At 32.3% G+C, this 16904-nt stretch overlaps 2 protein-coding genes across 4 annotated transcripts in view; one reads left to right on the top strand and one right to left on the bottom strand.

Moving 5' to 3' along the window:
- LOC105363994 (gonadotropin-releasing hormone II receptor-like) overlaps window positions 1–16904 on the bottom strand; it is a 43764-nt gene that overhangs the window by 683 nt on the left and 26177 nt on the right. Inside the window, exons 5-9 of one of the 3 annotated variants that reach the window (XM_011501825.1) lie at window positions 14320–14527; window positions 11565–11751; window positions 10968–11173; window positions 9934–10026; window positions 9664–9788 (exon numbers count right to left, since the gene is read on the bottom strand). In XM_011501825.1, the coding sequence (XP_011500127.1) occupies window positions 9664–9788; window positions 9934–10026; window positions 10968–11173; window positions 11565–11751; window positions 14320–14527 (819 nt within the window). Of the gene's footprint in view, window positions 1–9663; window positions 9789–9933; window positions 10027–10188; window positions 10266–10932; window positions 11174–11564; window positions 11752–14319; window positions 14528–16904 lie in introns of those variants that run through there. The other 2 variants (XM_011501823.1, XM_011501824.1) reach the window with 2 other exon arrangements.
- Window positions 1959–7348, top strand: LOC105363993 (hydroxysteroid 17-beta dehydrogenase 12 spidey). Its single transcript, XM_011501822.1, has 4 exons — window positions 1959–2179; window positions 4295–4670; window positions 5355–5698; window positions 6961–7348. The coding sequence occupies exons 2-4, from the start codon at window positions 4296–4298 to the stop codon at window positions 7217–7219; spliced, it is 978 nt and encodes a 325-aa protein (XP_011500124.1). The 5' UTR covers window positions 1959–2179; window position 4295; the 3' UTR covers window positions 7220–7348.

Raw genomic sequence — 16904 nt, 5'->3', positions numbered from 1 at the left:
TACCAATTAATTGTCATTACACTAAAATCCTCTTAGTTTAATAAAAATAAAAATAAAAAAAAACAAAAACAAAAACAAACAAAAAAAAACTTCTCTTACCAAGTAATTCTTCACCACAATAGCTTATAAATTATTACTCAAACTCAATATTATTAATAACTTTTATGAGACGTTATTTTTAATATTTTTACGTTGTTGATAATAAAAAAAAAAAAATTGATTTTTTAAATAAAGTAATCATTTTACAATTTCATTATAGACGAGTAATTTGTCGAATTTTAATGTAATATTTAGCACGTAAATAAATATTTTTAATATAAAATAATAATACAGATACTTATAGATTTTCAATGATATTTTCATTGAACACCAACATCTTTTTTCGTTAAAATTCTTTCGTTAAACATTTTCCAACTTTTTTTCTAAGTTATTAAGCAAACGAATATTAAAGATGTGGATCTATATAAGATATTATATAAGTTTGCCAAAGTTGATTAAACAATCTTGGAATTTTATTGGGCAAATTTTGCAAGATCTCGTGAACCGTCGTATATTGCTTCGATTTCATTTTAACTATATAATTGATTTTTATGAAAAGTCTCTCTGTTTATTTCATAAAAAAGAAAGGCCTAAATAAATACATACGGGAATATCCTATTGAAACGCATAACCCGTCTGTATTGCCGTATTTTTTATAATAAATTATGATGATTTCAACAAAATTCGTCTATGCCAAAAGTGGAACGTAAAGCAACGTATAAATGATAAATAATCTAAAGCTACTAAGATAGAGTAATAATGGTATCTAAAGTTTTGGATGTAAATTTATTGAAATTTCTCTTTTGCCGTATTCAAAATGAAAAGCAAAAAATCTTGAATTTTAAGTCCAACGCTGGCGATTAGCATAAATAAGCCTCATAAAATAGAGAATTGGAGCAGATCGACGAATATTTGAATTAATCTGAAATCTAATGGTTGATGGGATATGGATGGGGGTTATGATGAGGGGGGGGGGGGGGGGGAGGAGGAGGAGGAGGAGGAGGAGGAGGAAATAAAGGCATCGACAAAAAGATCGACGACACGAAAACGGAACCCGTTAAAAAGCGAGAGGATTTTGAGTCTCGTGTAGCATTGAAACGCGTCCAATGCAGGTCTTGACCTACTGCGAGGCTATCCAAAGGAAAAGAAGTCGGCTAAAGTAAAACTGGTATTGGGTGAAGGTAAGCGGTGGAAGCGGAAGCGAGAAAGAGAGAAGTGAACGGTACTTGCTGAGAAACGATGGCATCGTTGGGATCGTTCGCTCGACCATAAGATTATGGTTTACCGGAAGGTAAACATTAAATATTAACCTTCCAACGGCACCAGTCATCCGGTGCGCGTCTTCATTCTTAAATCCCGGAATTTTCTAAATCTTTACGTCTAGCAGATTATTAACGCCTCGTCCATAAACACGCGGCGTTTGTTTACACGTTTTCACGACCGCCAATATTGTTGGACGAGCAGCCCACGTAATTCATATAATAATTACTATCAAATAAAAGCCGCTGACGGCTGATAATCACTGTAGCGGCACGCCTGACATTATTCGCGCTTAATATCGTGAGGAGAAGAAGTAAGAGGCGGATGAGGAGGGGGAGGAGGGCGAAGATCGTAACAGGAGGATAACCTAGATTCGGCTCATCCTCGTTGAAAGTAAAGTGTGCCATCGGTGTTTCCTACTGCGTGTCGGCGTTGCTGCTGCTATTCCTGTTGTTGCTGTTGTTGCTGTTGTTGTTGCTGTTGCTGCTGCTGCTGCTGCTGCTGCTGCTGCTGCTGCTGCTGTTGCTGCTGCTGCTGCTGTTACCGCTGCTCGTGGTATTTTTACCGCTGTTGCTGTTGTTGCTGTTGTTGCTGTTGTTGCTGTTGCTATTGCTGCTGTTGCTGTCGCTGCTGCTGCTGCTGCTGCTGCTGCTGCTGCTTTCTCGGCTCGCGGGTAGGGGGCCTCGGTAGCCCTGACATTGTGCGCGCGCGCCTGGAACGGGAGCGAGACGACGACGGCGCATCGACCGATCGACGTCGCGACGCCCGTCACAGCGAGACGCTACAGCCAGACGCTGCTTGTGTGCCGTATTTAAGGTTCGCTGTAGTTACCGGAACGTCGAGCTGTCCGTTCAAGAGATTAGTCGGATGTCACTGGCAGGTAGGTTATTTCGCATCTCCGAGGAGGAAGTTTCACGACTTGAGCTTACGTAAGCTGCTAAGTGCGGGGATTAATTCATTACATCGACGGATGTGCGGATTATTGTAGTCGTCGAGTTTTTATTATCGCTCGTAGAGTTTATTAGTTTCGTGTCGATTTTTTGACGATTTCATCCTATCTACGACCTTAATTTACGCGCAATTTAGAAATTCGCCGGATGTTTAACAGTGAAAAAGTGTTGTTAGTTTATGGAATTTAATTTTGGATAGTTACTTAAAATATTAAGTATGTTAGGGCAAGCAGTTGTACGGATGCAGGCCACTAGGAGAAATTATAAAACTATAAAGAGAAAGCGGGCATACTATTTATATCTATTCCGATCTGTGCGCTCTCTTAATATTCGATCTTATGCGTTAGTTGGTGTATTATTACTTTAATAATTTAGAAAATTGACGATGCACGAATATACGTACTAACAATGTTAAATTAGTTGAAAATTTATTTGTTTATAAAATTGAAATTCCGAATTTAAGAAAGCAATTTAAGGGCAAGTAAAAGTTATTAAGACATTTTAGCGATGCACCACAAAATGTACAGTTTATGATGATTGTTATTTGGCATTACAAGAATTTCTCGACTTTCATATGTACTCATATGTTCATAGAGCAAGTATTTTATGTAATAAGTATTTAACTTCCCTATCAACACTATCTACATTAATTCTTAATATTTAACCGTTGGTCGCACAACTCTCCTTATTACACGACCAATTGGTTCTTTGTCGTTATTGATAACATATCAGTACACACAAGTTTGTTCTACTTTCAGTATTTTAGTGAAATATAAATCATTTAAACGATCAAACTCGCTATTATTATAAGTTCAACAATTTAAATTTAAATTAAACAATTTAAATCATTAGATTTAAAATTAATAAGATATAATAAGAGAGGAAGTAGTTGATTCATTTATTAAAAGATCAAAAAGTTCATACTCTTAAAACATAATATTAATGTCATGTTCAATTATTATTAATTAGTTAAAAGCTGAAGTTACTATTACAGCTTTTAGTACATGGAATAATTATAGAGAATTATCGATGTTACAATTATATTAAGTATTTTTTATTTTACTTTATATATATATTGTTATATAATGTCTATTATCTAATTGTCTTCCTATAATATGTGATTTATCATCTCGCTCGTTTATAATGTACATAAGATATGAGAAAAGGTAAATGCTAACCATGATAAATCCTATCAATAGAAATAATATAGAAGTATTTTAAACTATGAACCGAGCAATGTGGAGCAATGGTCGTATATATAACTTAATGATTTCTTTAGATTTCTCCAACTGAACATCGACTTACAATTTCTAATGTGCTATAAAATTTATTAAGATTAATTTGTTAATGTAACTTGAAGGGACTATAACACTAAGTGCGATTAAAGGGATTAAAAAAACGAGACGAAATGATTATTTCGCTTATCTCCCCTGTGTCACTTCTATAATCTTGATAAAATTCTTAAATGTGATGGATAAACATTATCATAGGAAAAAAAATATCTAACGAATAAACATATCTTGCTTATATATAAATCAAAGAACATTCGTATATTATTTCTTATGAAAAAGAAATACGTATAAGTCACTTGTGTAAAATCAATTAATAATCAATTAATAATCAATTAATAATCAACTATATATATATATATATAAGAATTCAAAATACAAGGGCACGATTATTTTATAAACATGGATATCTTATTGAAACTGACTTTTAGCTCGGCAAGCGTTTAATATCTTTTAAACAAATCGGAATTATCGATGAATCTATCATCCATCTTCAAAGCCTCATTTGTCTTTGAATATATGTACAAATATTCATGAATTTAAAATAAATTCTTTCTCTTCAAGTACTATTTAGAAGAAAAAAAAATCCGAATAAATTAGACGTATTGTGACTTGGAAAAACTATTGGTGTCATTATCGTATTATTATAGAATCCAACTTAAGATTTGTAATATCATATCAACGCTTTTCTCGCATAATACTAAAAAGAACCATTGATCATTCAATCATGTCAAATCGGCCCGACAATGATTTCAGAATGGCATTGACATGCTGGGAGAAGATTGCGGTAGTGGTGATAGCAGCAGTCGGTTTGCGTATCGCAGTCCGACTGAGCATCGTCGTCTGGAAGAAGCTCATAGCGCCGAACCTTGGACTTGGCATCGATATCGCCTCCCAGGGTAAATGGGCGGTCGTGACCGGCGCTACCGACGGCCTCGGCAAAGCCTTCGCTCACGCCCTGGCCAACAAGGGACTTGACATCGTCCTTGTCTCTAGGACACTAGAGAAGCTCGAGAACGTCGCCGGGGAGATCAAGCAAATGTACGGCGTGGAGACGCGGATTGTCGAGGCTGACTTGACCGAGGGTCAAGCCATTTACAACAAGATCGGAAAGGCGATCGAGGAGCTGGAGGTGAGAGACACGGTTAATTGCTATCACGTTAGCGTTAAATGCTATTATGGAGAGTCACGAGTCACGATTCGAGCTTAAAGCACCAACGGCATTTTACTCTATTCGCTCTAGCACTCTAAAGCTTATATCGTCTATTTATTAAAGTCTGTGTGAGACGAACGAAACCGGAAATCTATTGCCCTCGTTCGTACGTATACACGAGATAATGCAAATGACAAACATGAAATTTCATCGTACCTTTTGTCATAATTATAAATATCACGTTTTATCATGCAGATTATAAAAGCAAGTTAGCGAAGGAAATTATTATTATAATCGCAAATAATATTTACTTTTTATTGTGCTACTTAAAGTAATGATTGACTCGCGATTTATTTCGAGCGCATTATCACCGAATTATAAGCGAATTACAAATTTGTCTCGTAAAGAACAATTTGTAGAATTCAATTCAAGTACAAATGTCTGAGAGTAGAGTTTGGGGGAGCGAATAATCGCGATGCCGGTGGATTAATCGTCGTTTAATCGTTTTCGGAGCTATTCAACTACGTTTTAACGAGTCGCCAGCGACGCGAAAACTTTCACGCGCAATCTAACCGGCTGTTTCCCTCGAAAGCGGTCGTGCAACTTTCACTGCGTCTGAAATTGGACAAGGAGAGGGGGAAAAATAAAAACAATTGACCGCAGGTCGGGGTCCTAGTGAACAATGCCGGAACGAGCTACGACCACCCGGAATTGTTCACGTGCGTGAGCGAGGAGACGATAACGAGGATAATCCAGTTGAACGTGGCCGGGGTGACGGGGGTGGCGCGCCAAGTACTTCCGGGGATGATGGAGCGGCGCAAAGGTGTGATCGTTAATATCGGCTCGGCCTTCGGAGCTTTACCCGGACCCTACCTGGCCGTCTACGCTGCGAGTAAGATGTACGTGGACAAGCTGAGCCAGGATTTGGCGGTCGAGGCCGCACCGAGAGGAGTCACAGTGCAGTGTGTCCAGCCTGGGCCCGTCGCTACCAAAATGTCCAAGATCAAGTACGTTTGCATTTGTTCTATCGTACGCCTAAGTTAAGTATATTTTTGAGACACTAGCCGACATATACAAATAGGGGGCGAAAGGTCACTCCGTACTTGGTATGTACGGACACGGCGTCGTACATTTGAGAACGACGCTATTTTCAAGCTCAAAGCCTTCCAAAGTCCGAAATAGTGTAAAATAATCGAGCTCGGACTTCCTTGAATCGGGTGTTACTTATTCATTCTAAAAATAAAACAGTCGATCGAAATGTATACTAACAAATTCAAATTATTCTCTTTCATTAGTAATAATGTCTATAAATTAGAATTTCAAATTTTAACCTTATATTTATAAAATTTAATTATGCATGCTCGTTGAGCTTTATCGATCGAAACTATGCATCAAACAAATCATTAAATTCATTTTAATAATGATCGATAATTTACCTAATACTAAAAGAATTTCGTAGTCACATATGATTTCCATACAATTACTTTGAATTTGTTATATTATTTAAGAGCTCTCTTCATTTATGAATCATAAACATGTAAAATGTGAGTTAATAAGACGATCTTAAAATAGTCAGCAATAAACTTGAGTTACAATGATTAGAATAATAATCGCGTTAAAAAAACAAATTGCATCTTTTTTCTTTCATATCTGTATTCTGCACAGTAAATAATACTTTATATTTATTTAAATGAAAGCAAGTACTGTTCCTCTTCTTTTTTTTTTTTTAATAATGTTTTTTTTTGTTTTTTAATTAGTTATTTATGATATTTTTAAAGCAATGCGAAGTAAAAAAGATGTGCTTACAAAAACCTAATTAATAATTTATAATATGCTTGTGCGCTGAGTTAAACGCTTATGCGTATTATTTAAAATAAATTTTGAAAATGGCGCTCTTCATATACCACGCTGCATTCGCAATTCCAAGCAATTCGCTCCGCCCCCCCCCTAAAAATTCGCTCTCTCTCTCTCTCTCTCTCTCTTTCTCTCGCTCTTCCTCGCCTCGCCCTCCCGCCCGCGACCACTGACGCGCCCCGACACAAAAAACCGAACGCGCTCGACAATGTAGGCAATAATAACACGGGGCACGTGGTCGTAGAGGTGAAATTCGGATAAACGCCGACTTGAAAAATCAAGTGAACGGGGTCGCTTGCGTAATTCGCCCAAAAGAATGAAAGAATGAAAGAAAGAAAGAAAGAAAGATAGAAAGAAAGCAAGAAAAAGCGCAAGCTCGGCGGCTGACGTGCGATTGTGTTTGTTCTGTTTACAGGCGAGCGACATGGATGGCACCGACGCCCGAGCGCTTCGTCGAGGCGTCGCTGAAGACGATCGGCATCGAGCAGAACACCACGGGATACCCGCCCCATTGTCTCATTCTCGGTTTCGTCAACGGACTGCGAGCCATTTGCGAAAAGGGCGCCGTCTGGCTGGTCGCCAGGACAATGCTTAACATACGTAATCGCGCCCTTAGCAAGAAGACGAAGAAGGACGTGTCCGAGGAGACGGACATCCGAGCTTCCGAACATTGACTGTTTCTGGCTGACTTTGATAATATACGCGGGACGATATGACCGTGGAACTTTCGACCAACACTAAAAATATTCGTCCTTTCCTCAGAAATATCTTGGCTCCTTTTCTTACTTTTTATATTTTTCTTTCTTTTTCTTTTGTTTGTTTTTGTTTTTTGTTTTTTGTTTTTTGTTTTTTTTTTGTTTTCATTATCGATACTCTCTAATATTTATTACTATCGTAAAACGCTTGATATATATTCAATATATATATATATATTCAATATATATATATATATATATATATATTCAATAGAAATACATTATGTTAAAAATATTGTAACTCGTTTGCTCGAGTAAGCCACGCGATTGTGACGGCTTATCCTTTAATATCTCCTTTTGGTACTTTTTATTAATTTCTGTATTCCGCCTTGAAACTGAATTTTTATTGATTCGTTAAGTCGTTGGCTCTCGCAAAGAGCCCATTATTTCCATTATACTGTTAATCTATTGCATTTCATGTATCCTTAGATAATTTTTGTTTATGTTTATGGTTGTTTTTTGTCTTTTTGTTTCATTTTCTCTTTCTGTTCCTTCAAATCCATTTTCATGAAAATTTCGAAACTGACATAGTGTAAAGAGAACGAACGTGAGATCGTTTGCGAAGAAATAGCGAGAATGAAATTTATAATTCACAATATTGCGAGCAAGCAAAATCACGGATAGAAGAAAAAAAAATTAAAATTGATGCAATGATAAAGAAAAATACTTTCTAGATAACTTTTGGCTATGCCTGCCTGGTGTGTGTGTTTTTTAACATTACTTTGATCGAGGCAACAAATCGCTCCATTAATGAATAAATTTTGCTAATCGAGCAAATCTAGTCTGAAAAATTAATGCAGCTTAAATGAATTAATATAGAAAAATGACGACATTTTTATTAAAATAGAACTCCGTCGTAGCAAGTGCATCAGTATAGTTTGAAATAATACTTTTACGTTAAATTTCATCGTTAAAATCGAGCTGTCCAATTGTGAAAGGGCGTTGATTAAAGAACTTAAACTTTAATCGCTATCCATGTACGCGCTCTCCTCTTATTTGTAATAATGTACGTTTTAAGAGTTTTAAGAAAGCTTTTGCTTCATTTTTTTATGTAATGTACGCAAGAATGGGCATAAAAGACCTCTGGGACAAACAAAAATTGGGGCAAAGTGGAAATTAACTATTGATATTTAATGGATAAAGTATTAAATAAAATTGATTATTAATGTATGACTGGATCAACATAGACACACACACACACAGAGAGAGAGAGAGAGAGAGAGAGAGAGAGAGAGAGAGAGAGAGTGGGGGAGGGTATAGGGGTATAGGCGTTGATATTAAGATAAAGGCGGACGTATACCATTGACCCGTGGGAGTCGTAAGGTCAATCGTGCACAATCACGAATGACACGAGGTATGTTTAATTATTCAATGCGTCGGCCTCTGTCCGGGCGTGATCAACCGTTTTAAAAATCCAGTGCCTTAGAGCGATGTAAAACTGCTGTGTCGACGCAATCCGCAAATGTTTTTGAATATGCCAGCGCACATCGCGCTTGTAATTTGAGCAAGAAACACACACGATACGTGCACCGACGATAATTCGATGGATAATACGTGGCTCACGGATTTTAACGAAATCTTCTATTTTATTAATGCCACACAATTACATTTACGCATTAACTGGCATCCAAACAAAAAGTTTATTGTAAAAAGAGGCATGTTCATTCGATTGATGACACATTTATTTAATAAAGATAATATTTTGTGAAAATTGTTTAATTATGTGGATAAGTTCATTTACAGGTTTTTTTTTAAATTTTGGATCATTATTTACGAATATTTATAGAAATAAACTTTTTTTTTTGTTCTTGTTTATACATCAATATTTATTAATAGTCATTAAATGGCCATTTCAACATGCGCTTAAGGACAGTCAATGAAGTGTCTTGTAGTTTATGAATATGTCATTATTCTTAAATTTACTGGGACGAGCGTCGCATGGATATTAGTAAATTCACATATTTGTTGTTTGTAATGCCTTACAACGACGTCATACATTGATTTTGTAATTTGTCATTTCGTGGATAAGTAAGAATGAGGAAAATTTTATTTGCCTAATGATTGTGCTATTAGTAATGATCGTTGACTTAAGAAAGAACTTTGGTAATTTTAACTTTAGCTATAATTTAATTTTTTATTTACTTTTTTGTTTTACTTTCCATACTACCGAAAAGCTTTGTTGTTGTTGTTGTTGTATTTTATTTGTTTTTTTTTTTTTTTTTTAAATCACATTGCAGCGCATGATTATAAAATGATAAAAGATACTTGTGATACGATTGTCATGAAATTTATCATACGTCTTATGCTTACGTCTTATGATTGCTAGACATGTTTATTAAAAATTTTGACACTCATAGACTTACAATTGTTCGGAGCGGCATGTTCTCAACGATAAGTCCCTTCGACGTAGCTGAGACGAAGAATCTTGGGCTCGAGGGCGCCGTTGCCTTGCCGCAAATGGCTGTGCTTTTCGTTTGTCCGCTTCCAACTAGAAAATTAAGGGTCTATGCAAAAAGGACTTACTCCTTTTTGCCCCGAGTTCTCATTTAATATGTGCAACATTGAGTGTGCTTTATCAGCCAGCTAGTAAGTTCAGTGTGAGGAAAGGTAATGAGAATCATTGGAATACGCACCTTTAAGCAAGCCGTGCACGGCTTGACGAACACTATGAACTATTTGTTTGCTGACGCCCGGGGACTTCATATCTATTTTCTGGAATTTTGAACCTGGAACAGACGCTGGCGATTGTTCGCTCTTGGTGTTATAATGTGCTATTGATAATAGTGGGACGCCAGATTCTTTTTCCCAGCCCCGGGCGCCAGCTTTACTTTTTATTAACTCAATCAGGCATTTGTACGTCGTGTGCTTTTTTTTTATCTTTTTTCGAAAAAATCTTTTTTTTTTTTTTTTTTTTTTTTTTTTATGCTAATGCACGCACAATTCGTTACAAAATTGCAGTTATTCTCTACAAACGTGTACACAATTATGGAAAGTATATTAAAAGCTTGTTCTAATGATTAATATCAACAATACTACGCAAAACATCATTCTTAAAGTTACAATTCAGTGTTACGCTTTTTAATTTTAACAAATCATTTTATTTGTTTAATTGATTAACGAATACTTGTGTTTCAAAGATGTGAAAGCTCAATGTATTTGATGAATTTTTTTCTGTCGCCGTTGGAAAACGAATTGTTTTCGTATAAACATTTATGACGCTGTTTTTGTACATGCCTTTTGCTATTTTACATTGCTTTAATATAAAATTAATTTTCGCTTGTGTGCTCGAATAAATTTTAATCGGATTATTGCTTCAGTATAGCGCGAATAAATTCTTACTCGAGAAGTGAAAAAATGTTTATAATAATTTTACATCCATTTCAACTTCAAACGTCAATGATTTATTATTAACTGACTTTATCATCAAGAAATCATCACGAACTATTTCCATTATATTGGCTTTCGAATAAATTTTTATCAATAATTCGAATTTAAGTATTTTGTGAACTGACTTGGATTTTTTGGCGAATAGTTACAAAATGCATATTTAATGCTTTTATAATTGTATTTGAGTGCGCACACTGAATTACTACTTTAATAAAGTTTTTTGGCAATTTAATTGAAACTCTTACATATGATTTCTTGGTTGAAGTCGATTTAAAATTACCTAAGCTACGCTGAATGAGATTGACATCGACATTGGACTTTCTCGATGTGCTAGGAAGAAAACAACGACAACACTCCTTTTTCAAATCGATTGCATAACTCCCATAAACTAAGGGGTTGGCACAGGAATTTCCTACCGCCATTATGAAAAGTGATTCTTGCACCATTTCATTAACTCTTTGGGCGCTCTTCTTATCGATCACATACCTAGCCAACAAATAATATTAACATTAAATAGTACTTAATTTACTCAACATGGCTAAATGGCCTGACATTAGCCTTCTATTCGTATAAATTCCCTACTTAATGCTTATTTATGTAAATTATCCACTAACGAAGTAGTCATTGTTAAGGCAATAGAGCTATTCGCTATTTGAAAGGAAAAGCATATAATTGAATTTAATAGGCACATTGTTTTATCCGCGAGTCCAATTTTTCCCCTCACTTCCTGAATTATTACTTGATTTCGAATGAAACAATTGAATTCCCTCCTGCCCGTATAATATTACTTATTACGGCAGCATACTCATTGTCACCTATCATTCTATTAATTTGAAAATTATTTTTAAGATTTTACGAATATCTTATGTCACGTTACCAAAGATTCATCGTGATGTAGGGCGTCCAGCAAAAAATGAAAGCTACAACTATTTTGATAGTCATCTTGAGTGTTCTACTTCGTGCTCTTTCGATACTTGACATATCCGATCGTCGTAATCGCATTCGACTTCCCTGAGTACTGTTTGAACTCTCGAGTGTCCCATTACTGCACGATTTCGTTACAACTGAAACATATAATTAATGATAATATTACAGATTAAATTTGTTCAAGCATTTTTGAATCTAATTATAGGATTTTTACATATTTATCCTTAATAGCAATAAATACAATTTTTGTTTGCATTTTGAACGCTTCGATTAGATGAACTCGATCGTTTGAATTTCATATATTATATAGAATTTAAATTTTACAAACGTATTTATCAATAATATTGGAATAATCGCTGAATAGTTAATGATATTTAATCAACAAAACCAATAATGGAATATGCAATATAATGGAGTACGAGATTCCATTTCTTGGGTCGTTTGAATTTAATAGAAAAAATTCATGCGTTTAAAAAAATTTGTATACATTTCATTCATATGGATTGGGTTATTTGATTTCTTTTTTTCAAGCTCTTAAGAAGTAAACAATTTAAGCGCATATTTGTTCTCTTCGATACATTATGAAGAGTGAAAAAGGATTTTTAAAAAATGATAATTGTCAAATTCTTCATCAAAATCCAAAGATTTTTCTAAACTAATATACATTTTCACTGTTGTATTTATAAAAATTTTTATCGTGCGATTTTTTTTTACTTCAGTATAAAAAGTTTTTAAAAAATTACTAAAGCTTTCATGAAAAATTCTACACATTCTTAAATTTTTTTTTAAACTCATTTGGAATTCTATTTGAATGTTCCAATGTAAAAAATAAAGGAAAAGTAAAGTTTCAAAGAAAATGTATTTAAAATTTTTACTTCTTATTCAGAGTTTGAGTACCACTTCAATATTCTTGTTAAATTGAGAATTCCAAGAAGTTTAATATTACATTACTGCAATAATATAACGAAAGAGTTTTACTTTAAAAAAAAATTAATGACTTGATACTATCACTTATGCCATAATAATCATTAACGTATATGTTTGGAAACGGAATTTTCTGTTTTGAATAAAGATAACAATAAAAAGTCTATTAAAAAATTGGAATATCAATTAATGTGAAAATATCTTTTAATATGTTATTAACAATATTTTACCCTTAAATATTATTTGAGCATTCGAAATCTAATTTCTTAAATTTCTCAAATTCTTAAATAATAAAAATAATATAACAAACAATAAGTACAATTTATGTATCAAGTTTCATATTTTTCAAATTATTCAGTAGAATAGTGAGCTTTATTTACAAAATAAAAAAAGTATTATTACAAACATTAAATATTTCAAATAAAAATCTTATAAATTCAACAAGATTGTAAATTGAAATATAATTAAATGTGTAATTAATTTCGAAACAGCCCAACTTATCATTAGAGTTTTAAAGGATTTCCAAATACTTTGTAATATTTCTCAGTTATTCCATTCAAAAAGTTATTTAATTTTGATGTCAATTATATTTGTGTAAAAATTGAACTATAAATGTAAAAATTTTCAAATTCACTACTCTGCAAACCCTTAATATTAAGACCAAGTTGCATGCATTTATAAATATCAAAAACAAATCATAGTATATTCGAAATTACATTACAATATTTAAATTGAATACATAAAAAAATTTATTTAAAGTATATCGATTTTTACAAAAATTTAATCGGGAAACCCGTTTACAGAAAATAACGTTAGTTTTTTTTTTTTTTTTTTTTTTTTTTTTTTTACAATATAATTAAATTTGAATTTGAAGATATTTTTCAGAATAGATAGGATTTTAATTTAATTAATATTATTATGTCTTAACGATGAATTATATTAAAACTATTTCCAACTATAATATTTCTTTTTCCAAATTATTTCATTATTCTTTATAAATAAGAAATTAATTATATTTTCCTCTTGGCATACTAATACTGCCATTTCCATAAAATGTAGATTACACATTTGTCAATTCAATAGTGTTATATTATCAAAATTTAAAATCAAGGTTTAGAATTAAGTTATTTATATAATTAAATTTAAATGAAAAATTTAAATGTTAAATTCAAATGACCATAAATTATGCTAGATCAGTTTATATTGACAAGTGTTTATATTAACAATACAAAAAGATTCAATTAATTTCTTATTAAAAATGTTTGGTATTTTAATATATTTAAATTTTCTTTTAAATTATAATTTTAATTTTCATTAATAGTATCAATTTTCTTTTATTGTAAAGTATATATTATTACAAAATCCTCTTTTTGTTTTATTGAAAATAAAATAAATCATAAAAAATGTACATGTTTTAGTCTCAATTCTGTATATTCAAAGTCTTTCTTATATTTTTCTTTCTTATTTTTGCTCGGTAAATAATATTTTCTCGAAAAAATTTAAGTATTGTACACTTAATATTTTTGTAAAGAAGTTATTAATATTAAACGTGTCGCTTATATAATAATAAAATATTTTGATAATACTTTAATCCTCGTTGCATCGAGATTAATAAACAACTATATACCGAAATACTATTAACTACACTTTTTTTTTTCATAAAAAAACATAATATATGTATATGTATATATACGGATAAATTATTTTCCAAAACATTTTCAATTATAATTTCCATTATAGTAAAGCGATGGGAGAAGTTTATTAAAATTACATGACATTACCTGGTTTATTATCCCTTGATTTGCTACTAATCTCGCACAATATTTGTAAGTACACCCAGCAAATAATGATAAGAGGTACAAAGTACATTGTCACTATACAAAATACGGTGTATGTATTTTCAACCAAATCCGAGGGAAATGAGCCGAAAGTGACACATTGTGTAAAATTCGTATGATCTGGATGTTTTGATACGTGGAAAACGATGCTCTGAAAGAAGTAAACGTAACGTATTTTTTTCATTAATCCTTTGCAAATGAAACAAGAGCTTAGCAAGAGCTCGATAATATATATATATATATATATATATGTGTGTGTGTGTGTGTGTGTGTGCGTGTTTTTTTAAATTCTATTGCTCATTTAAAAATTCACATATCCATTATATTTATATTGATATTCATAATAAATTAATAATAAATGCGTATGATTGTCATACTAATTTTATAAATTAAGCATATATCAATAATGTTCGTATTGTGATAATTACATTATCCTTAGACAGGGTGTAATTAATAATTATGAAATAAAAGAAGAATTCTTTTGTTGCACGCCGATAATAAATTCGAAGATGTAAAAGTTGATTAAAGCTCTTTAAATGCCATACATTGTAGATGCAAAAGTAACAGGAGAATCTTTCGATTAATACAACGCTCTACGGTTAAATAGACTTTAACAACGAAAGTGTATTTTTACGAATAAGGAAACGATTATTAGTTAAAAATAAACTCGAGATAAGAGTAAGTAATAAAATTTATAATCAATACGTATAAATGTACAGTTCACTTTGATTTCGTATAAAAAGGAATAGTACCATTGATTAAGAATAACATAAAATTGATGCAACTAAGCAATAATTTTATATCATAAAGCACATGATCAATGTACAGTTATCACATGAAAAATTACTAATACACTCGTATTAAGTTGCTATGTGAATAATAATGCGCCGAGAGTTCGTGCCCGTTATGAATAATTAACAGCGTTGCCTTTGCTGCTTGAGTGGCTAGTTTATGCTCACACGCGTATTGTGAATCGCGACTGTTGGCGAATATTCAATGTTAGACGTCGTTTTGTCTTGGGTACACGGGGCGTAATTGAAGTGCCTGAAAATTATAATTTGATTAGCGCGAATCCTCTCTGCCCTGGAAGCCCTGGCTGACCCGTCTATCCGCGGAATTTAATTAGTTTAAGTTGAATGACAACTTATCTTGCACGTATATGCAATTATATCCTGTAGCGCTCCTCGCTCCATTTGAGTCCGCTCACTTATCATTCGTGTCGCTCATTCCTGAAAATTTCTTTTACTGCGAGATGCGCGGCGTCGTCAAATTTCCCTATCACTCGATCCAAACAATTTATTGCGATGAATATTAATTGTGGAGTCGTGAGATCGACAGATTTTCAGCGCAGGTCGAGTGATTTTTAATTGAACTTACGGCGCTCCTACTTTTTACGATTGTCGGGATTGTCGTGGAGTCTCATAGCACTTGCGAATTGTGCAAGATATCCTTTCAATCTTTGAATTATTTTATATACAAAATACATGTCAATATTAGTTTTTAAAACTGATAATTAGTATGTAGGAAGTGTTATTTTATACAATTAAATTTGAAATAAATAGATCTTTTTATTATCTATCACTAATATACATTTAAATTTAAAGGATTTATTTTTAGTTTACCGCTGCATGTGTGTGAATAATCTTTAGGTGATACAAAATATTATGAAGGAATTGATCTTTAAAGGCTATTAATTAAAAATTTTCATTCATTCCACACTAATGATCATAATGCAATTATTAAATCATTGAATTACAAATATAAAAATAAACTTCATTATTCGAATTATTGGAAAATACCAAATGACTTTCCATATTAATGTAAATTGGCAGAAATTAAAGCCTCACTTGGAATATGTTTATTTCATTAATCACTAACAAACAAATTAATTTTTATAAAAATCATTAAAAACAATTTATCACTTAATTATACTTCTCATTTAAATGAATAATTTATTTACGAACAATGGTGTAAGCGTTTAAAAATATTGTAAGTATTTTCTCAGGGAAAATGAAGAGAAGAAAGCTTTGATACAACTGTTCAATATATTGCAAAAAAAAATTTCGAAGAAATCCGTTTTATTATTTAAACTAATTTGTCATTTATATATATATACATGTGCATATGAGCGTATGTATATAAATATGAATTTATATGAATATATATATATATGCACATACTTGCAAACAAACACAATTCAAGATACACGTAAACACATATTGAAATTTAATAAATAAAAAAAAATTAATATTTTAGTTTAATATATATCTAAATTATACTTTGTGTGAAAATATCCTGTCGTTATTATAAACACGATAAAACTTAATTTCTTTGCAATGAAAACATAAGAAATTGCGTATTTCTATCGGAATATCAATATTATTCAATAGATATATGATCAATATTTACTGAAATGTAATGAAAATCTTTCCTTCTTTTTATTAGTATGAAAGGCAATAGTTTTTTTTATTTAGAAGAAACAAAAACAGAAATTCAGATATCGACAGGTTCATTTGCTCGTAGTAGTC

The sequence above is a fragment of the Ceratosolen solmsi genome, unplaced genomic scaffold, assembly GCF_000503995.2.
Source record: "Ceratosolen solmsi marchali unplaced genomic scaffold, CerSol_1.0 scaffold23, whole genome shotgun sequence".
In the NCBI taxonomy this organism is placed as follows: domain Eukaryota; kingdom Metazoa; phylum Arthropoda; class Insecta; order Hymenoptera; family Agaonidae; genus Ceratosolen; species Ceratosolen solmsi.
Note: the sequence above shows the minus strand (reverse complement) of the source record. Positions and strands in the feature narration are given on the sequence as shown.